Source organism: Mesoplodon bidens, assembly GCF_964165515.1.
Source record: "Mesoplodon bidens genome assembly, chromosome: 15".
NCBI classification, from domain to species: Eukaryota; Metazoa; Chordata; class Mammalia; order Artiodactyla; family Ziphiidae; genus Mesoplodon; species Mesoplodon bidens.
In genome coordinates this window covers 83484222-83507709 of record NC_138171.1, presented here as the reverse complement: position 1 = coordinate 83507709, position 23488 = coordinate 83484222, and the positions used below count along the sequence as shown (strand labels likewise).

General features: G+C 46.4%; 1 protein-coding gene across 2 annotated transcripts in view; it reads left to right on the top strand.

The window, feature by feature from the left end:
• The first annotated feature begins 15706 nt into the window (after window positions 1–15706).
• Window positions 15707–23488, top strand: part of CYTH3 (cytohesin 3) — a 92350-nt gene continuing 84568 nt past the window's right edge. The window contains exon 1 of one of the 2 annotated variants that reach the window (XM_081256675.1): window positions 15707–15840. In XM_081256675.1, coding sequence (XP_081112801.1) covers window positions 15798–15840 — 43 coding nt within the window. In that variant the 5' untranslated portion in view covers window positions 15707–15797. The remainder of the gene's footprint in view (window positions 15841–23488) is intronic. The other variant, XM_081256674.1, reaches the window with a different exon arrangement.

Sequence of the window (23488 nt, the reverse complement as noted above, 5' to 3'; positions counted from 1 at the left end):
GGCTGTCAAGGGGGAGGGGGTTGGTGGAGGGATGGACTGGGAGGTTGGGGTGAGCAGATGTAAGCTTTTATATACAGGATGGACAAACAACAAGGTCCTACTGTACTGCACAGGAAACTATATTCAATTTCCTATGATAAACCATAATGGAAAAGAATATTAAAAAATATATACATATGTATAACTGAATCACTTTTCTGTACAGCAGAAATTAACACAACTTTGTAAATCAACTATACTTCAATAAATTTTTTTTTTGTAAAGTTAGATGATGCACTTATAAGAGAAAAATGGCTAGAAATTCAATAGGTGTCACACGTGCTGTTTTTGGAAAACCAAAGTTCAATTTGATTTCATGGTGAAGCCGCCTCTACCTTAGACCCCTGGCTCTGAGATTTCCCAACAGAAGGCAGCCTTATGCTGTTTCATCTTCAGAATCAACAACCGATCTGCTCCACGTCTGGTGTATGACTCTGTGGGCAGCTCCCCTTGGTTTCTGGTTGCAGGAGATTCAGGTGAGGGCTGGTAGAAACCATCTTCCCTCTGTCGTCCCCTTTTCTTTCCATATTCTGGTTATTAATAATTAATTTTTCTTTTTAGTTCTCAGTAGTCTGTTCTTTTGGACCAGGCTGAAGCACACTTTGCTTTTTTATATTTCCTTTCATTCTAATCACAAAAATCCCTCCAGGCTGAAGCTTCTTCTCAGAAACCTGGCAATTAGAAGAGGCAGCCAGTCTCTTACTAACACTTCCTTTGGAGCCCCGTCATAAATAATTAACTTGAAGTTAGGCTCAGCACACAAATGGACGGGGTGCGATTGGCGATGGTGTGGGCACTTTCTCTCCTGGGTTTTTAGCCCGTTCACGAAATCCAGGAAGCGGATGCAGACCTTTCCATTAGCAGGAATGAGCTGTCCACTCTGGAACACTTAGAGGGGAAACCACAGCCGAGACACTTTTCTCATGCACTTAAACCTGAGAGTTGTTCATGAAGCTGTCATCTGAGGATGGCATTTTCTCCCACCAGCATCTCACAGGCCCCCTAAGGCTGCTACTGCCCCACAAACATTTTATTTTGACCTGCTGCCAATTCAGTCTCATCCCTGGGGATGACAGTGGAGGGTGAAGGGTAGATTCAGAAGGGGCTGCGGTCACCTTGACCCAGATCCAGTCTGTGGCTACAACAGTCTCAGTGAGGAGGGGGCTAAGATGGATTGATTGGTTTTTTCTCCTTTCTTCCACCCATCCCTCCCTCTCTCTCTCCCTCCCTCCCTCCCTCCCTCCCTTTCTTTCTTTCTTTTTTTGCGGTACGCGGGCCTCTCACTGCTGTGGCCTCTCCCATTGCGGAGCACAGGCTCCGGATGTGCAGGCTCAGCGGTCATGGCTCACGGGCCCAGCCGCTCCGCGGCATGTGGGATCCTCCCGGACTGGGGCACGAACCCGTGTCCCCTGCATCGGCAGGCGGACACTCAACCGCTGCGCCACCAGGGAAGCCCTCTTTCTTTCTCTCTTTCTTTCCCTCCTCCCTCCCTCCCTCTCTCTCTTTCTTTCTTTTTTTCTTTCTTTCTTTCTTTCTCCCTTTCCTTCCCATCCCTTTCCTTCTCCTTCCCCTTCCTTCCTTCCTTTCCTTCTTTCTCTCTTTCCTTCCAATCAATGTGAAATTCACATGACATAAAATTAACTATTTTAATCACAAAAGGGCAAATATTATATGATTCCACTTATAAGAGGTCCCTAGAATTGAGACAGAAAGTAGAAGGGTGGCTGACAAGGGCTGAGGAGGAGGATGGGGAATTAGTGTTTAAAGGGGAAAGAGATTCAGTTTGGGCAGGTGACAAAGTTCTGGAGGTGGACGGTGGTGGTGATGGTTGCACAGCAATGTGAATGCACTTCACGCCCCTGAACTGGACATTTCAAGATGGCTAAAATGGTAATTTTATGTTATGTAGATTTTCCTACAAACATGTATATAATTTTTTTAATTAACCATTTTAAAGTGTTAGGTCAGTAGCATTTAGTACATTTGCAATGTTGTGTGACCACCACCTCTTAACAAGTTCCCCAAACATTTTCATCACCTGCGAAGGGAAACTCATACCATGAAGCATCACTCCTCATCCGCCATGCCCCTCCCTCCCCCATCCCTGGCAACCACCAATTCACTTTCTGTCTCTATGAATTTACTTATTTGAGACAGATCGTATAAATGGAATCATGCAGACTGTGGTCTTTTTGTGTCTGGCTTCTTTTACAGAGCTTCATGTTTTCAGGGTCCATCCACATCGTAGTGTGTGTCATTCCTCTCTATGGCTGAGCAATATTTCATCGTATGGATTTTCACCTCTTGTTTATCCATCATTCATTGATGGTTGATGGACACTTGGGATGTTTCCACCTTTGGCTATTGTTTTCTTGTTTTTTTTTTTTTTTTTTTTTTTTTTTTGCGGTACGTGGGCCTCTCCCATTGCGGAGCACAGGCTCCAGACGCGCAGGCTCAGCAGCCGTGGCTCACGGGCCCAGCCGCTCCGCGGCATGTGGGATCTTCCCGGACTGGGGCACGAACCCGTGTCCTCTGCATCGGCAGGCGGATTCTCAACCACTGCGCCACCAGGGAAGCCCTCTTGTTTTTTTTTTGTTTTTTTTTTTTTTTGCGGTACGCGGGCCTCTCTCACTGTTGTAGCCTCTCCCGTTGCGGAGAACAGGCTCTGGACAAGCAGGCTCACCGGCCGTGGCTCATGGGCCCAGCCGCTCCGCGGCATGTGGGATCTTCCCGGACCGGGGCATGAACCTGTGTCCCCTGCATCGGCAGGCAGACTCTCGACCACTGCGCCACCAGGGAAGCCCCTCTTGTTTTTTTTTTAATTACCATTTTGATCATTTATTTTATAAACGTTATTTATTTATTTATTTTAAAATTAATTTTTATTGGAGTATAGTTATTTTACAATGTTGTGTTATTTTCTGCTGTAAAGCAAAGTCAATCGGTTATACGTATACATATATCCCATCTTTTTTGGATTTCCTTCCCATTTAGGTCACCACAGAGCACCGGGTAGAGGTCCCTGTGCTATACAGTAGGTTCTCATTAGCTATCTGTTTCACCGTTGGCTATTGTGAATGTGTGTGGACCAGGATTTGCTTGGGCACCTTTGATGGGATTATTTGGCTGTTTTTTGTTTCAGTTTCTCTCTCTCCTCGTCAGGAAGGCTGGAAACTGCCCTTCCTCACCTGTGGCCAGGTTGGTCCTGCTGGGGCCTCCTGCAGCATCTCTTGGAAGACCTGCCAGGCAACACGTGTCAGACGGTCACAGCCGTCAGAGGCCACCCAGCAATTAGGCAGCTGCCTTGTCATGCTCCCTGGGGAGGGTGCTCAGCGACATGCGCGGGTCGTTCTGTCTGTCATCAGTTTTCTAGAAGCACCACCGAAGGGGAAATCATAGCCTCGGAGGGGCAGGTACTTGGAGAATCCATCTTCCTGAGTCACCTCTCAGCAAACCCTACTTTCAAGTTCCTGGATATCCTGTCTCACTTCAGCTTTAGTGTGAACAGGATGTGTAAGACATGGGGACACTGAAATGGGAGGGCAGGACAGTGCCACCGAAATCGTGCCCCAGCGCGGCTCACCAAATAACCCGCCAACACCAAGGCTGTCCCGGGGAGCTGGCTGCTGCCGGAACGTGGTTCCCGCAAAGAAAGAGGTGAGATGGGCTTTTAGGTTGTAAAAATCCTCAGCCATGAGTTCCTTTGTCATGCGATCCCCAAACCCTTGTAACGTAGTGAGGCAAAATCCACATCACATAAAATCAACCATTTTCTTTCTTTCTTTTCTTTCTTTCTTTCTTTTTTCCTTCCTTCCTTCCTTTCTTTCTTTCCTTTCTCTTTTTTTTTGGTTGCACCGCACAGCTTGTGGGATCTTAGTTCCTCAACCAGGGATGGAACCTGGACACTTGGTAGCGAAAGAGCAGAGTCCTAACCACTGGACCACCAGGGAATTCCCTCTTCAAAAAAAAAATATATATATATATAGAGAGAGAGTTTAATTTTTATTTTATATTGGAGTATAGTTGATTTACAATGTTGTGTTAGTTTCAGGTGTACAACAAAGTGATTCAGTTATACATATACATATATCTACTCTTTTTCAGATTCTTCTCCCATATAGGTTATTACAGAGTACTGAGTAGAGTTCCCTGTGCTATACAGTAGGTCCTGGTTGATTATCTAAAAATCAACCATTTAACTAATCAATTAATTTATTTATTTACAATTAATTAATTTTGGCTGTGTTGGGTCTTCGTGGGCTTTCTCTAGTTGCGGCGAGCGGGGGCTACTTTTTGTTTTGGTGCGCGGGCTTCTCATTGTGGTGGTTTTTCTTGTTGCAGAGCATGGGCTGTAGGTGTGCAGGCTTCAGTAATTGCAGCACATGGACTTAGTAGTTGTGGCTTGTGGGCTCTAGAGCGCAGGCTCAGTAGTTGTGGTGCACAGGCTTAGTTGCTCTGCGGCATGTGGAATCTTCCCGGACCAGGGCTCGAACCCGTGTACCCTGCATTGGCAGGCAGATTCTTAACCACTGCGCCACCAGGGAAGTCTGTATCATTTTATTTATTAAAAATTTAAAAAATAATTTTATTTCATTTGGCTGCACTGCACAGCATGCAGGATCTTAGTTCCCTGACCAGGGATTGAACCCGTGTCCCTTGCATTAGGAGCTTGGAGTCTTAACCCCTGGAGTGCCAGGTAAGTCCCTAAACATCAACCATTTTAAAGTGCACAATTCAGTGGCACGTAGTACATGCACAATGTTGTGCCACCACCACCTCCATCTAGTTCCAAAGCATTTGCCTCACCCCAAAGGGAACCCCCGGACCCACTGAGCACTTACACCCCAACCCAAACCCTCTGACCAGTCACTTGAAAATTCAGTCGTACATGTGATGCCAGGCCCCCTGATTGGTGTCCATGCCACGTGGTAGGGGCTTAACAAAGATGTGCCAGAAGATGGGAAAAGAAAGGTGGGGGACAGGTGAGGACATCGGTCTTGTCCAGGCAGCAGGCTGGGGATTCCCTGGATGTGTGGTATTCCAGGAGTGGCTGGAATGTTTTCCTTTTTCTGTGTTTCAGAGGCTGGATGGTGTCTTGAGAGAACAGGGGCAGTGGAGGCAGGATGACTGGCGGGGCCTCCACTTTCTACTTGGGTGGTGTCAGGCACACTATTTATTTACACAATTTTAATTTATGTTACTGAGACTCAGCTTCCTTGCCTCTCCGGGGGCTGAACAATGCCTACCTGGAGGGCAGCTGGGAGGGGACTTCGTATGGAGGCTGACACACAGCAGGCGCTCAGAAGTCCTTCCTGTAATATCGTACTTATTCCACGATGGAGATGGTGATGATGCTGGTGATGGTGGAGAGGATGATGTTGCTGTTGTGGGTGGAGATGCCAGGAAAAGCCACACACCCTGGTTGCCTGCTCTGATCCTGAGTCCAGGGGCATTAATAGAGGCAGAAAGGTAGAGAATGGGGGCGAGACTTAGGAGGAACTTGAAAACCGCTCCACTCGGGAGAAGCCAAGAGAACTTGAAAACCTTTGAAGAAATGAGGATAGTGTCTCACCCTGACTCACATGTACCAGCAGGGTGTCTCCCTGAGATGGTCCAGAAAGCCTTGTTTCTTTTCTCCTTTGAACTTGGAAGCTACGGAGGAGGGTTTGAAAGGCCGTGACTAAGCTCCCAGCCAGCTGACCCGCGGCCTTCTGCTGAGCAAGCAGGCGCCAGGCGAACGCGCCCCGGGCAGTGCATTCATGGGGCTGTACAAGAATGTGATTTTTGTTTGCTGGTTTTCCTGCTCTTCACAGAAAAATGCTGCGTGCTTGAGGGTGTGTCCCTCATTTTCTTGTGTAGAAGACACTTCTCCAGTTCCCAAATAGGATCTGGGATTCATTCTCCTTGTGAGGAAGCCACACTGATTGCCCGAGGAGCCCCCCCATCCCCCCCACCCCCCAGGCATCCTTAGCACGATGCCACTTATTCTAGATCGTGGGAAAGGCAGAATCGGACTGTATTTGTTTCCTAGCGCAGCAGTGACAAGTGACCACCAACTGGGTGGCTTAAAAACAACAGAAATGTATTCTCTTCCAGTCTTGGAGGCCAGAAGTCTGAAATCAGGGTGTCAGTAGGGCCGACCTGCGCCTCTCTCCTAGCTTTGGGTCCTCAGCAGTACTTGGCTTTGCTTAGATGGTAGTTGCTTCCCTCCAGTCTCGGCCTCTGTCACACGGCCATCTCCCCTGTGTGCATCCTCTCTTCTTATAAAGACAGGAGGCCCTGGATTTATGGCCCACCCTAATCCAGTATGGCTTCATCTTAACTGATACATCTGCAAAGACCCAACTTCCAAATAGGGTCATATTCTGACATTCTGTGTGGATATGAATTTTGGGGTGGGGTGACAGTATTCAACTTGGTATACAAACAAAAACTACAAATGGCAGCAATGATCCAAAAACCCCAAACGCACAAACCTAATACTCAGAAACACAGATTCCAAGCCAGACTCCCTATGTTCCCCTCCTTCTCTTTTAAGCGCGACTGCATTTTGTGTGTGTGTGTGTGTGTGTGTGTGTGTGTGTTTAGGTTAAACTTCCGTAGCTCCCTTTGCCCCTTCCCAGACAACACCACCCTGCCCCAGGTAGCCGCTGTGCAGTTGGCGTCCTCCGGGGAGCAATTAGAGGTACAAGGGATTCTTTGGGGTCAGTGCAGTGAGGGAACTTGCGCGTGTTCGTTGCTGGTATACAGAAATACAATTAATTTTCATATATTGATCTTGCATCCAGTGACCTTACTGAATTCACTTACTTATAAGTCCTAGGAGATTTTTTTATAGATTCTTTGGAATTTTCTATGTAGACAAGCACGTGATCTGTAAATAGGAACACTTTTGCTTTTTCCTTTGTCATTTGTATGCCTTTTCTTGCTTTTCTTGCTTTGTTGCTCTGGCTAGAACTTCCAGGACTGTGTTGAGTGGTAGTGGTGAGAGTGAAATCCCGGCTTTGTTCCCAATCTTAGGGGAACATCCATTAGTCTTTCAAAATTAAGTGTGATGTTAGCTATAGGCTTTTTAAAAAAAATTATTTAATTAATTTTAAATTTGTTGGGTCTTCGTTGCTGTGCGTGGGCTTTCTCTAGTTGTGGTGCGCAGGCTTCTCATTGCGGTGGCTTCTCTTGTTGCAGAGCATGGGATCTAGGTGCACGGGCTTCAGTAGTTGTGGCACACAGGCTCAGTAGTTGTGGCTCGTGGGCTCTAGAGCTCAGGCTCAGTAGTTGTGGTGCACGGGCTTGGTTGCTTCGCAGCATGTGGGATCTTCCTGGACCAGGGTTTGAACCCGTGTCCCCTGCATTGGCTCGAACCCGTGTCCCCTGCATTGGCAGGTGGATTCTTAACCGCTGCGCCACCAGGGAAGTCCTAGCTGTAGGCTTTTGGGAGATTTTTTTTTTTGGCTGCACCACGTGGCCTGCGGGATCTTAGTTCCCTGACCAGGGATCGAACTCAGCCCCACCCCTCACCTCCAACAGGGGAAGCGTGGAGTCTTAACCACTGGACCGCCAGGGAAGTCCTGTAGATAGTTTTTTTTTCTTTATCAAATTAAGGAAGTCCCCCTTTATGCCTAGCGTCAAAGAGTTTTAAATCATGAATGGTACTGAATTTTGTGAAATGCTTTTTCCACATCCATTTATATGATCATGTAATTTTTCTTAGCCTGTGAGCATGGTAGATTACATCAGTTGATTTATGACTGTTGAGCCAGGCTTGCATCCCTGGAATAGATCCCACTCAATCCTGGTGTGTAATTCTTTTTATACATTGCTACATTTTTTGGTTAATATTTTGTTAAGGATTTTTGTATCTATATTCATGAAGGACATTGTAATTTTCCTTGTTTGTACTGTCTTTGTCTGGTTTTGTTAACAGGGTAATACTGGCTTTATAAAATGAATTGGGAAGTGTTTCCTTTGCTTATCTTTTCTGGAAGAAATTGTGTAGAACTGATGTTCATTTAAACATTTGGTAGTCTTCTCCAGTAATACCATCTGGGCCTGAAGATTTCTTTTTTGGAAGTTTTAAAATTATGATTCCAATTTCCTTAATGGTTACAGGTTCTTTAAATTACCTATTTCATTTGGGGTGAGTGGTGACAGTTTTTGCTTTTTGAGAAATCCGCCCATTTCATCTAAGTTGTCATGTATCTATGAGTATATAGGTTTCATAGTATGTTTTTATTGTCCTTTTAATCTCTGCAGGCACTGTTTCATTCCTGATATTGGTAATGCGTGTTTCCCCTCTCATTTTTCTTTTTCAGTCTTGCTAGAAGTTTGTCAATTTTACCTATCTTTTCAAAGTACCAGCTTTTTTTTCTCTTTCACTTTGTACCTTTTTCCCCAGCTTTTTAAAATTAATTAAATAATTAATTTTATTGTGTTAAAATATAGAACATAAGGTGTTTCTCTCTCATGGCTTTCAAGATTTTTTTCCATTTCTTTATTTTCAATGTTTTCCTATGATGTATCTTGGCATGGACTTCTTTGGATTCATCCTCTTCGGTATTTGCTCAGCTTCTTGAATCTGTAGGTTTAGGATATTTGCCAAATTAGGGAAGTTTCCAGCCATTATTTTTTCTAATACTTTTTCTACTCCACCCTCTTTATCCTCTCTTTCTGCAGAACTCTGATGACAAGAGTGTTAGTTCTTTTGTTATAGTCCCACAGATGCCTGAGGCTCTGTTCATTTTTTTACAGCCTATATTTCTCTGTTGTTCAGATTTCATAATTTCTGTTGCTCTTTCTTCAAGTTCATTGATTCTTTCCTTCATCTCTTCCATTCTGCTGTGAGCCCATAATTGATTTTTTTTGGAGGGGGGTTGGTTATTTTTTCAGTTCTAAAATTTCCATTTGGTTCTTCTTTGTTTCTTCCATTTCTTTTTTAAAAAATTTATTTATTTATTTATTTATTTATTTATTTATTTATGGCTGCATTTAGTCTTCATTGCTGCATGCAGTCTTTCTCTAGTTGTGGTGAGCAGGGTCTACTCTTCGTTGCAGTGTGCAGACTTCTCATTGTGGTGGCTTCTCTTGTTGCGGAGCCCGGGCTCTAGGCGCACGGGCTTAGTTGCTCTGTGGCATGTGCGATCTTCCTGGACAGGGCTCAAACCCGTGTCCCCTGCATTGGAAGGCAGATTCTTAACCACTATGCCACCAGGGAAGTCCCTCTTCTATTTCTTTGTTGAGATTTTCTATTTCTTTTTAAATTATTTATTTATTTATTTAATTTATTTTTGGCTGGGTTGGGTCTTAGTTGCGGCACACTGGATATTTTGTTGTGGCTCACAGGCTCTTCGTTGTGGTGTGTGGACTTCTCTCTAGTTGTGGTGTGCAGGTTTTCTCTTCTCTAGTTGCAGTGCGCAGGCTCTGGGGTGTGTGAGCTCAGTAGTTGTGGCATGCGGGCTTAGCTGCTCTGCAGCATGTGGGATCCTAGTTCCCTGACCAGGGATCGAACCTGCATCCCCTGCATTGTAAGGCGGATTCTTTACCACTGGACCATCAGGGAAGTCTCAAGATGTTTTCGTTTGTTTCAAGTGTGTACATCATTGCTTGTTGAAAATTTTTCTAATAGCTGCTTCAAAATCTTATTCATATTATTCTGACATCTCTGTCTTCTTGGTATCAGAATCTATCAATTGTCTTTTCTCATTCAACCTGGATTTTCCTGGTTCTTGGTGCGGTGAGTAATTTTCAATTGTTTCCTGGACTTTTTGGTATTGTTATAAGACTTTGGGCCTTTGATAAATACTTTTATTATGTCTGCCTCCACTGACACCTCCAGCAAAGTAAGAGGGGGAATTCCTCCTCATTACTACCAGGTGGGGGGTGGAAGTCCAGGTTCTCTACTTGGCCTCTGTGGACATCCTGTGTTGGGGGAAAGGGTACCTTGTTACTGCTTAGTGGAGATGGAAGTTCAGGCTCCCCCAGGCTCCTGCTGATACTGCCTTAGCTGGGAGAGGCTGGGGTGCTTTATCACTGCTACCCATGGCCTCCACTGGTACCATGGGTGACAGGGGGCCTTGTCACTGCTGAGGGTGGTCAAAGTCCTGATGCTCTCCAGACCTTCTCTGACACCACCCCAGTGGAGAGGGAGAGGGGGCCTCATTACTGCCTGGCTGGAGTGAAAGTCTGGGTCCCCTACTTGACTTTCTCCAGTACCAACCTTGGAGAGGGGGCATTGGTTTGGGATACCTCCTTTCCGCTTGAAGAGAGTGGAGAGCTAGGCTCCTCTCTCAGCCTTTTGCTGATTTTGGTGGGAGTGGGGCTGGCTGCAGTGGAGTAGAAACTTAATATCTAAACGTTTTCTGTCTTGTTAGGCTGTACCTTTCCTGATCCTTCGACTAGAGAGAGGAGGCTATTGTTGTAGCTTTTCCTTCTTTGCACCAGTTGGTGTGTCTGGGTTTCTGGCTTCTCCAGCATCGAGTCTGGGATCTCTGAGGCACAAAGAAAACTCAGGGAACTGACCACCATGTTGTTCCTTGGTTCCCGATGTCCCCCGTCCTTCTGCCCTCATCTTTCCAAGTCTTCTCGTGTAATGTTCATGGATTTTAGTTGTACTTAGCGGGAGGAATAGGAAGAACTACATCAACTCCATATTTCTGGAATCAGAAGTCTGTCTAAGCTACATTATTTTTAACAACAAACGTGATCAGGATGGTCAGAATCTGCCCTGTATGTTGTAAGGAGGGGAAAGAGAGATTTAATATTGTGTCATTGGGCAACTTGATGGGAAAACAAGCCATCACTTGCATTGTTTTTATTCCAGTGAATAGGGGTCCTCGATAATGTGTTTATATATTCGAAACCTCAGTGATGAATTTTAATACACTTATGAAATGCTAAAAATTATTGACCAAACAGAAGATCTGTACAGATTAAACTAGTATGATTAATCTATTACTGAGGGAGAAGTATTTGAGTGGGGTGTGCATGCCAGACCCTTCCCCTCTCTCTATTTGGCCTAAGAGAAGGAACCTTGGCAGCTGCAAGGGGGTGTGTGGTGAAGGTTTCTGGGGCTGTTATTGTCCCTCTGGATGCTGAGGTCTGATGGGGCCATCATTAAACGTCATTGACTGCTGGCTCTTGTCGAATCCCCAGGGCCTGCCTGGTTGGGGAGCTAAGAAGCAGGTTTTGAATGAATAAAGTAACATCAAGGGAGGGGCACAGAGTCCCCAGATTCCCCTGTGGAGCTGCACGCATGTGACCGTGGCCCTAAGAACCTAGTTCTTTAGAGGACTAATGAGGTATGAAGTGTGGGACAGTTCACAAGCAGAGGGCGTGGAGTGTGGCAAGGTATGTTCCAGAAGACAGACTTGGAGGAAAACACAGCAGTTAGAAGGAGGCCGTGAAGGCGGGGAGCCTTTACTAAGATTCAGCTTTGTCTCCCGATCGATCGTGTCTCATGCATCCTGTCTGGCTTGTGAAAGAGGGAGTGGAGAAGCTTTCTGCCTCTGTGCATAACAATGATGAGCATTGATTGAGCACTAACTGTGTGCCATACACTGTTGGTGTATGATAGCATCTAGTTCTAGTTTTCAGAGTACCCATATGGGGCAGAGTCGTTGTTGGTTCCATTTCAGCTGCAGAAACTAGGGCACAGAGAGGTGAAGCAATTTGCCCAAGGTCACACAGCCAAGAACTCAAAGTACCTGGGCCGTCTGACTTTAGAGCCTGCAGTATCCAGTTAGCAGAGGTGGTGTGCTGTGATGCATCGTGGCTGGGAACCTAATGACCTTACTGGGCATTATGTGGCCTTTTGGCAAAGTCAGTGAATGACTGGAATTCATGGCTGGCTTTCGCCATCCTACAAGTCAAATTGCAGACTCACCTTTGCTTGGGCCCAGTTAGGCTCTCTGGGTCTGTGATGGGTGTTGTTCTGTCACTTGATTGCTGGCTAAGAGCACAGTTTCTATTCAGAGGACAATAATCACAGACAGATGTTCCATGTACTAATGTTTGCCATTTTCACATTTTTTCCCTTTTTAATTGCCTGTCCGATAGTCCACTCTGTACCCGGGGATGGATTTTCCTGATGAGTTTAAGCTGCACACAGCAGACTCTGACCAACATCTGAAGGGGACCTTTTTAAATTAAAAATTTTTTTTCTTTTGTTTTTGTTTTTAGTAGGTCAGGGACGTCCTATAAAAATGAAGAACGAGATAAAAATAACACGGCTTTTTATTACTACAGAAGACACTTTGCATTTGATAACTCTTCATATCCACGCTGCCTTGAGTGGGTATGTGAAACGTCTTTCTTCCAAATAAATAGCTTGAAATGGTGACCAAGTTATTTTTTTCCCAAGTTTACCACTACTGAGAAATTTGACCGCCTTTGTTCTTGCAAAAATGCAAGTGACTAATCAATCTAAAAGGAGTTAAGCTGCCCTTGGTAATCTGAGGCCAGAGAACTGTTGTCAATTGTGTGGATTCCATGGGGGAGAGCATAAGACCAAGGTAGACTGCACTGAACGATTGGAAAGGGAGATGGACGCTGTGAAGGACATGATGTCTGGGCTTTTGAAAATTTAATGAGGATGTGACTTGACACTTGGACCCCCGTTGTTTGCCTGGGCAGAGCGGAGAATGCTAGTGTGTACAAGATCATCTCGATTCCAATGAGACGTTTTCTTTCCTAGATGAAATTAGATTTCGGAAAGCGTTGCTTTCCTTTCGTGACCGTGAGCCAGCAGCGAGCTGGCCGCTGTGTGTGCCTTTCCCAGACTGGACCAGAGACCCCTGAGCAGATGTAACAGATTAGTTGAGGTTTCCATCTCCTGATGGTCACTGCTGTCTCTGCATTTCTTGATCAGTATCAGAGGAGATGGGAACTGCTCTGTGTGGGCTGCGTGGGCAGCCTCTTTCTGACTGAGTGTGAAGAAACTGGCCTTGGCAGGGTTTTGGCTATTGTGACCTTAGTGCTGGGCGAGGACACTTCTGCCCAATTTCATAGACTTCCACTTGGAGGATGGAGATGAATATACAAAGGAGAAGTCCTCTGACCTTTCCAGAATGTGTGCCCATTCTTGATTTCTTAAACTATTTCTGCAGCGGTCAAAGGGCTGATAAATGGCTTTCAACATGTTTTCAAGATGTCTCTCACTTTTGCTTGCCCTGTTCCAGCAGCAATACCAAATACGTCCAGTTCAAGCAAAAACTGTTGCTTTCTACTTTTCTTTGATATGGCCAGGCCCTGCAGTGGATCACAGAGACAAAATACATACAGACTACAGTCTTGGTCTGAAGGAGTTTCAAGGCTGCAAAGCCAATAGACAGGAAATGGCAAACACTGTGAGAAAGTCTATAAATAGGATAGGACATCAAATTTTCAATTAAATAATTATTTGAGTAATTATATGCTTAATGGCTGTATTCCTTCTAGGCCATATGTCCCTTGAGGACAGGAACTGAATCTATCTTTTTTTTTTTTTTTTTTTTTTTTGCGGTATGCAGGCTTCTCACTGTTGTGGCCTCTCCTGTTGCGGAGCGCAGGCTCAGCGGCCATGGCTCACGGGCCCCCAGCCGCTCCGCGGCCTGTGGGATCTTCCCGGACCGGGGCACGAACCTGTGTCCCCTGCATCGGCAGGCGGACTCTCAACCACTGCGCCACCAGGGAAGCCCCTGAATCTATATTTTTCATCATCGTATTCCCAGCACCTGGGACAGTGCTTGAAACACAGCAGGTCCCTAAATATGTATTGTCTGATGGAATGATTGCAACAAGGTTTTGGGTTTAACACTTGGAGTGGTATCTGCCGCATGAATTGTTTTCCTTACAGATTCACTTATAAAGCTTTCAACATCTGAGTAACACAGATGGGCATAAAGTGAGTGCCTATCTTAGTGGATAATTAGGATACTTAATGTTCCTATGTAGGGCCAACCTGCATGTGAGTAGATTAGATACCTGCTATCTTGGTGGCATTTAAGAAGTACTGGAAAGCAGCTCTTTTCCCCAAAATCTAATTTTTCAATTAGATATTAATTCCTTCACATACTGAAGGTTTTTAAGTCTTCCAATTACGCCATTCAAGTGCAGAAATAAAGGCTTATAATGCGAGCCTTTATTCTCCCAACACTTTTTGGGGGCTTTGTCGAAATGGAGGCCCTGGCTAAGCTGTGGGGATCATATAATACCCTGCTTACAAATAACTGGGCTGTGGCTGATTCTGATGGAAATGAGCTTGGGTGGAGATCAGAGAAGCAATTTTCAGACTCAAACTTTGAGAGAAGCATCTATGGCTCACACTCTAAGAAACCTAAAGAATGAGGAGTTGACATTTAAAAGCACTTAAAATTGATAGTATCACTGGGTTCAAAGCTCCACAGGTCACATCATCAAGTTCAAAGTATGCTGCCATTTTTCTCAGTAACTATGCTGTTATCTCCAAGATACCCAGGCCAACAGGAACAAGACCAGGAAGCCAAGTCTATGGGCTGGGATGCAAACCTACATCTCCTGATGCCTAGACCCCTTTTCTGCCACAGAGATAAGGTCTTATCTCACCCAGAAGTGTGCCGGGAGGCTTGAGCAGCACCAGAATGCTGGGTGTTTAATTTTTGAGATTATTAGGAGATTGCACTCTTTGGAATCATCCCACAACCTTGAACAAAAAAGTGAAAAATGTCCATTTTGATAAATGACAGCAGAAAGTTCCTTCAACTCAATGGGCCATTTGTAAATATAAAACACTCGCTGGAAAATTATATTAGAGATGAATTATCTCCTCCATTACAATGTTTCCTTTTCTTTAATGCAATTTAGTTCCAGCAAATTGAACAGAAAAGCTTGGGAGGGGCCCCATTCAATGGTTCAGGAGGAGTTACTGGAAGCAAGATGTGGAGTGGGAAAGGAGATCGGGGAAGATATGGAGCAGGGGCGGGCTGAAGCCTTCCGCCCAGGGAGCCTGTGCTGAGGACCCGGGCTGTGCCCACGGGAAATTGAATTCAGAGCTCCTTCTGCATCATAAATCCAGGTCAGCTGGCAGCTTTCCAAGGGAGACGGTCGAGAAAGCACAGGAGCGACTGGGGCCAGACGGGCCAACCCTACAAAGCCCTCTGAGGGTGGGCCCCAGGTGTGCCGGCTGGGGATTCGGTTCCAACCTCATGATAACGTTTATTTACAAGCTTCACACTTTGTTGAAGTGCACTCATCTCCAGGAAAGGAGAGCCTCCATTCTACACCAGAAAGCGGGAAGGCTGGAATTACTGTAAAATTTCTCGGGCCGAAGGGCGAAGGCTTGACTTTTAAATACGTTTCTTGATCTTTTTTCCCTGGGTGCACGTGCGAGGAGGACCTCCCGCCGTCGTGTTTTGTAGACTGGGCATTCGCCGGCCCCGGACCTCACGTCCGTCCCAAGGCTGCTCGAAGGCGCGGCGGGGCCGGGAGTGCACGCCCGCCTCGCCCCCAGAGGATCCCCTCTCACCCAGGCGGGGCTCCGGGCGGGGCCGAGCGCGTTCACGAGGGGTCCGGGCGGGTTCCCGCAGGCGGGGCCGCGCGGCCTCGGGCCACGCCCATCGCAGCCGGGGGCGGGGCCTGTGCGCCACGTGACGGCGGCGCCGAGCGGCGAGCGCCCCGCCCCGCGGGAGGAGGCCCGGGCAGTGACCGGGTCCGCGCGCTGCTGGAGCTGCACGGCCGCCCGCGCGCTCCGCACCCGCGGCCCCTCGCCCGCTGGCCCCGGGCTCGCCGGCTGCGGGAGCGGCCTCAAGATGGACGAAGACGGCGGCGGCGGCGGCGGCGAGGGCGGCGGCGGTGAGTGTCGGAGGTGTGGCCGGCGCGGCTGGCGGCCTGGGGCGGGGGTCGCGGACGCGCCGGACCGAAGCGCGGACTGCCGGTCCCGGGTCGGGGGTCGGTGGTCCGGGTCCGACTGAGAAGACCGGGTCTGGGCAGCGCCGGTGCCGGCTGGCGACCGCCGAGGCCCGCGGCGCGCGCCGGGCCCGGGGCCCGAGGCGGGGGTCCGGGGGCCCCGAGGCGGGGGCCGGCGGGGTCGTTTCGGAGCTCGGGCGAGGGTCTGGGACGAGGCCGGGGCTGCCCGCCGGCCGGGGCCTCCCGGAGGCTCGGGTCGGGGTTCGGGGGTCGCTCTCCCCAGGCGGGGGACCTTGGGGGCGACCTTCTCCGCCTCTGGTCGCCAAGGGCGTCCACGCCCTCCGGAGCCCAGCCGCCGGTGACGACCCTCCCCGCGTCTTCTCTCAGGTGGTGGGAAGCGGGGAGTCCACGGGAAACCGGGAGGGCAAAGTTTTGAATTGGGGATCCTCCGGGTCCAAGAAGGGCGGCTGGGGGGAGAGTTCAGGTTGAACGTCGTGACAGTTTTCTTGGCTTTAGGTCAGAAGTGGTCAGTGGGATCGTTAAATGAGGAGGGGGCAGCTAGAGCGCACGCATTTTATGAAATAGGGGAACGTTACGGAGTGAGCCAAAAATAAATTAAAAAAAAGTCAGAGGAGCCGAGGGGTCGGAGTCAGGAGCTGCAGCCCGCCCGGAGGTGAGACCAGAAAACCAAGTTGTCCGTCTGACGCTCGGTCACCTCTTGCTAGAAGATTCGTGTTTGTTGTAAATTATTTAGTGGAATACAGATTACCGTTGTGTCACGATGCGAATTACGCCTTTAAAAGCGAATAACGTGTCTGTGTAGTGTCTGTGGATGGAGTGGGTCGTTGGCTTGGGAAGCAAAGGGTTAATACCCCTGTTTTACAGGAACACCCAAAGTTAAGGATTTCTCTCTGTTTTTGCTAAAGATCTCCTTTATGCTGACAGACGGAATCATCAGAATCCCTTGTAATAAGGGAGCATTTTGGAAAAAAAATCTTAATTACAGGCTGCGGAGCAGCTGCCTGTAAGAATCAGCAGTGTTGAACGCTTCAGGATGAAGTGGTTAATCAAGGTGCCTTCTGGCATTTAAGTGCTGCTCCGGGGGAAGTGTTTGCGCCCCAAGAAGCGGTGGGGCTGGGATGGGGGGAAGTTCGCCCGAATCCTGGCATTTGTCGAGTTCAGTTCTCATAGTTGAAGCTAGGGGTAGCACTGTGGCACCGAGTGGGTGTGTTGTTTTGACGGAAAGTTCTGTGGAAAGGAGGAGCCCAGGTGCACACCCTCCTCCAGCCAGGCTGCTGCCTGAAGAATATAAGTGATGGATTCTTCGTGGACGCGGTGCTTCCTGCCTGTCAAAACTGGGGTAACAGCACCGGCAGACAAGTGTCTCCTTTTTAGAAAACAAAGACAAACAACTGTAATATTTAAACGTTTGACATTCGAGTCCAGGCAGCTGGCCAGGCTTGGCGATTTCATTTGAAGGAGTTTTGGACTCTGTCCGTTAAGGAATGTAGAAAACTTGAAGGTAAAAGCAGGTATAAAGATGAAAAAAGGAAGCCAGTATAGATCTTGAATACTATAGAGAAGGATAGTATTACATCTCCAAAGTATCAAGACTTTCTTTGGGCTAATATAGCTCTTCTGGGAATACAATCCTGAGATTTAAAAAAAAAAAAAATCATGCACAGGAGCTGTGCATTAACGCTATTTATAATAGAAAATTGGAAACTACAGTGCCTAATAGGAGACTGGTGAGGTAAATTATGGGGAGTTTACTGGATGAGATATTTTACAACCATTAAAAATAAGCAGTTTTATATATTATGGTCTAAACAATGTAAAAACTGCTGATATTATGGATGTTTTATTTTCTCGGTTTTTATATTTTCCAAGTTTCTGGAATGATGTATATTACTTTCAAATTTGGAAAAAAAACTTAAAAAATTTACCCTAATAAGACAATTGATAAAATTTGAATAGGCAATAGATCAGATAATGGTATTGTATCAATATTAAATTTCTGGGTTTTGATAATAAAAGTAGAGAAAATATTCCTTTTCTTAGGAAATACACACTGAATTAAGGTATAAACAAGTACAGTGCTTCAGCTGACTCTCATGGTTCAGAAAAAAAAGTTCACACACATGAAAATAATAGAGGGAGACGGAAGGATAAACACATGGGGCAAAACGTAAGTACTTGGTGTATCTGGGTCAAGGGTATATTGGTATTTCTTGTACAATTCTTGGAACTTTTCTGAATGTTTGAAATTATATAAAATCATCTCTTCAAAAAAAAAAATTACCCTGCAGTGGGAAAAAGGGTATGATTGTTTTTAAAGTATCATTTAATTCACTTCACTGGAACAGTCAACAATGAACAGATACTTATTATCTACTAAAATGTCCCTGCCTCATTAAGCTTTATTGATATGGTTTATTAAATTCTTTCTTCCTTGCCTTATGGAAGACACTTTAAAATATGTTTGGCATTCTTAGAGTAAGTGTGTTTTTGAATAGATGGAAATCTTAAGAGTTTTGAAAGAAGAGTCATACAGTGCTTGTCATATAAATTTGGTGTGCTTATATTTAACTCTTGACTGATGGAAGTTTTGAAGTTAACATACCTCTTTATGGTTCATTAGTTTTTATCACCATTTAGACTTCTAAAAATGCTTTGCTTTAAAATTCATGTTTTTAAAAATAAAGTTCAGCCCCTCGAAAGAGAATAGTTTCGCTTGCCAGTCATTTGCAAAACAGAACTTTTTTGGGTATATTTTTAGAGTGTAGTACAGAACTTTGAACTGTATATGGGGAGGTCAGTTTCAGCTTGTTTACCAGAGAGGGTAAATAATCTATTCAAACAGTAGTTATGCCAGGGGCAAAAGAATTAAAATATCTTTTTTGCTAATGTGTTGGTCCGGTTAGAAGACTTCAAAAAATGATTCCTGCTTGCTGTTTTGATACTTGTAAGTTTTTGTCCAGGGTATGACTGTTTGTTCTTTAACTGTAGGATAAGGAGAGAGGGTGGTGGTAGGAATGACTGGAAGGCAGTTCTAAGGAGGAACACATGGGGGCTGCTAGATTACAGGAACACACTGTTATTTATAATGTGTGCTGAGTGGAGTTAAGGTATCTTTCGTTCCTTTGGGGCCTTGTTGCCTTTCAGTTTTTCTAGAACAGTTCTTGAGATATGTCTCTACTTGGAAGGTGACGGGCTAGTTTGGTTCATTGCCACCATCCTAATGCTCAGTTTGGGAGTCTGTGTGATTGAACTTCCTGAATGGACCATCTGTGGCAGATGAGGTGAATCACTTTACTGATTTCCCCTCCCTCCTGCACCCCGCTCACCCCTTACCCCAATCAGCATAGCTGAGACGTACGCTTGTGCTTCACGTGAAAAGCTGCTCCATCTCACCCAGTAAAGTTAATATAAATTAAGGCCAGGCTGAGATCCCAGATCTGGCCTGTCAGGCAAACGATAACCCCTACATTTGAAACCACCTGTGGGCGATGGGAGTGTAAATTAGTTACCACTCTGAAGAAGGCTGCGCCAGCCTGTGCTTGGGTGGCTTGGATCCATTGCTTGCCCTTCGCCTGCAGAGGGACATTTCCCAGAGCCTGGGTCGGCTGGCTTGGGGCTAGGTGTGGCCAGTGGGAGCTGCTGGTGGGTGATTGGATGGCGGGAGGAAGGGAGAGGCCAGGTTATCGTCTTGGCTCGCATGCTGCCTTCAGCCTTGTGTCTGGCGGTCGGTCTCCTTTTGGCTCCAGCTCCTGCCTGTTGACCGAGCCCCCGAGCTTTGGAAGGACCTCCTCCCTGTGACCCTCCAGTTTAGAGGTGGTAGCAACTTGTTCCTCTTGCTAATCTCTGCATTGTCTTACCGTTTCCTGTATGATTCTCAGCTTTTCAGTTGTATGTGTAACCAATGCCTTGTTTTAAATTCCCTCTACTTCAACTCCTTGAGGGCCTTCTGTTTCTCTGGTTGGACCCCGATAGATACAGGTGCCCTGGGCAGCAGCTTTTAAAATTACAAGCATGTACATCCTTTGACGCAGCAATACCAGTTCTAGGAATTTAACGTGTAGGTATATTTTTACATGCCTGAGATACCGTAGGTACAAGATTATTCACTGCCTTGTTTGTAATAGTAAAAGATGGAGAATAACCCGAGTGTTCACTGCACGTTATGTACCCGCGTGGCGATTGAAGTTGTGAGGCTGTATAAAGGAATGAGGAGGCTCCTTATGAACTAATAGCAGAGGTTTCCAACATATTTTACTAAGTTACAGAAGCAAAGTGTAGGCAAGTGTGCACTGTTTGTTACCATTTCTGTTAAAAAGAAAAAAAGGAAGTGGTTACATATGCATGAAAATTCTCAGGAAGGCTAAGCAAGGAACTAATAACAATGGTTACCTGTTGGGGAGGGTGATGGGAACCAAGCAGATGGGGAACGTCGGTGCCCGGGAAACTTCGCTCTATGCCTTTTTATGTTTTGCAGTTCAGAAAAGCTTGTCCATCTCCACTGTTTCCCAAACTGGAAACCAGTTTCACAGAAAAATAGTATGAAAACACCCTTTTTGAGAGAATTTTAAAAATTGAATTATAGTTGCTTTACAATGTTATGTTAGTTTTAGGTGTACAACAAAGTGATTCGATATTTTTTGGAGTTTTTGTATATTAGCAAAATCAATGTAACATGTAGAAAGTTATAAAATAAATTACTTATTTTTTCAGTCTGCATAGGAAATTAACTGCTTTCTTTTGAATGTTTAAAAAGTGACATGATAGGTGCTTTTAGGGTATGCTTAGAGCATATTGTTTTCTAGAACATTTATCTATTCAACAAATATTGATAGCATCCCGACCAAATGCCAGGTCCTGTGCTTGGCGGAAGGGTGAATACAGTGAATAAAGCAGATGAATTTCCTGCGTTCCTGGAGCTTTTGTTTAGACGGGAGACTGAAGAAAAATGTAAACAGATGTATAAAGTCATTGCACATTATGCTGATGTGTGAAAGGAAATCAACAAGGGGTTGAGGGGAGAGTTGGGGGCCTGTGGTGGGAGGGGTAGGTAGGGCCCGTAGCCAGGGGAGGCCTCTTGGAGGGAAAACTCTTTCAGGTGTGACCTAAAGGGGTCGAGGCCCAGGCAGAGGCTGGGCCCGGGGCTTGGGGAAGCAGAGGGCCTCCAGAGGGCTGAAAGCTGCTGTGTGTGGTCTGAGCCAGCAGTGAACTGGGCCGCTTCAGGCAGTTTGAGTAGGTAAGGAATTTACATTTTATTCTAAGTGCGTGAAGCCAGTGAAGGGTTTTGAACTGCGGGATGACACTTGATTTATGTTTAAGTAATTGTAGCTAATATTTACACAGTGGTCTCTGTGTCCAGTTCTGCCCCGCCTGCTTTACGGATCTTAACCTATTTACTTTTCGCAATAACTCTGTTAGGTGCTTAACATGAGCACCATTTACGGATGACAGTGGACAATGGAGGCACAGGGAAGCCAAGTAACTTACAGCTAGTAAGTGGTGGAGCTGAGCTTTGAACCCAGGCGTCCTGGCTTCAGAGGCCACGTTCTTAAGCATTGGACACCCTGCCTTGTAAGGAGAGTGTCCTCGGCTACCGAGTGGGGAACAGAGTGGAGGAGGGGAAGAGAGGACGTGGGGATAGGCGCCAGTGAGGAGGGGCTCGGGTGGGAGTTACAGGGGCGCGGTGGATGGCGGGGGGTGGCAAAAGTGAAGGGAGAGATCGGTGTAGGACAAACCTGTATAAAAACTCACGGAAAAGCACAGAAAGCCGTGAAACAAACACGTTCCCGTTACTCAGAATCCACGTAGTAGCTGTTAATGTTCTGTCCCATCGTTTAAGGTCTTTACAAAACATAATTAAAGCATCTCGGGTAAGTGTCTCCATCCTAGCACCTGGCAGCATCGTTCTCCCCATTGCTCAGGCCCAGACTTTGGTGCGGTCTTCCACTTGCTTTGCCTTAGCCGTCCAGCATTCTCGTTGCCGCTGCCCTTGTCCACGCAGCAGCCAGAGCGGTCTCTCTAAAGCAGGGGTCGTGTCACTCCTCTCCAAGTCGGCACCGTCCTTGGCGCACTCAGAGTCCCCTTCTGCCTGCAGTGTCGGGTCCCCGTGCTCTAGGCCAGGGCCCTACACGCTTTTCCTGTCAGAAGGCCCGACAGCAGATGTGCTCAGCTGCGTGGGCCACACTTGGGCTCTCACAAACGCTTCTTCTTGATAACCCTTTAAAAACATAAAAAAAGTTCTCACCTTGGGGCTGTCCTTGCCCCTGCTCTCGTCCCCTGTGGTCTCTGATATTTTCCCTCACTCGTGTCACCACGCTGGTCTCCTTGCTGTTCCGTGAAACTTGCCAAGCGCTGCCCTGACTCCGTGCCTTTGCACTTGCTCTGCCCACGGTGGTTTCCCCTTAGGGATCTGCGTACGTGCTCGCTTGCTCCCTTCAGGTTTGCGCTCGCACGTCTCCCTGCCACAGAGGCCTTCCTCCGCCCGCCTGTCCCCTCTCCCAGCCTCAGTTTCCCTCTCAGCACTCCTCATCCGCTGCACACCTGTTCATCGATCGTCTCTCCTCTCTTAGAATGTAAGTTCTGTGAAAGAAGGAATAGCATCTGCTTTTAACCACTGCTGTGTCTCCAAGACCTGAGACATCGTGGGGAACAGGCCTTCAGTAAATGCTTGTTAATAAGTACTGAGTAGAGTGGTGCTCGCTCCTGTCGAGCAGTTCTGGCCCTGTTCCCCTGCCTTTCTTTTGTATTTCCTAAAGGCAACCACACTGAATGTGATGTGGGCCCTCCGGAATAGTTTTCATACTGGAATATGTATGTGTGTGCGTCTGTAAGCAATATATGGATCTCTTTTTGGTCTGTTTAAAAAATTATCAAAAAATGGCATCATACTGTGTGTGATGTTCTGCAGCTTGTGTTTGAGGTTATCCGTATTCTAATGTAGAGACCCTGTTTGTTTCTTTTAACTGCCATAACGTTTCATTTTTCTTGTCCTGCCTTGGACTGTTACGTTGATTTTAAATTGTTGCAAAGAATACCAAGGCTCCTCTCCTTTTACAAACTGCAAGTTTCTCTTGAGTATCTCTCTAGAATCGCAGTTGTGGGTTATAGGTGTGCTTTCTGTTTCGCCAGATGCTGGCAGGTTGCTTTCTCACTAGGTGTATTATCAGCGTCGTAATCAGCTCTTGGCGTTTGTCAGACTTTTAAGTGTCTGCCTATCTCCTGGGTAAGAAATGATGTACTGTTAAAATTTGCATTGCTTTGCTAGATGTATTTTGGAGGATCAAATGGGCATACTGACAGCTGGGAGGTTAAAGGCGAAGGAACTGCAGGAATCAGAGATGACTCCTAGGTTCTGGCTCACGTGACTGTGGGTGGTGCTGCTTCAGGAGAAGGGGAGTCTTGAGAGAAAACCATTTGGAGGGCTCATTTGTTTTTTGTTGAAGATGTCATTATTTTGTCCTCACTTTTGAAAGACATTTTCCCTGGGTATACAGTTGTAGGTTAGCAGGTTAATTCCTTGCAGTGCTTTGATGTGTCAAGTCATTGCCTTCTGGCTTCCATTGCTTCTGTTGAGAAA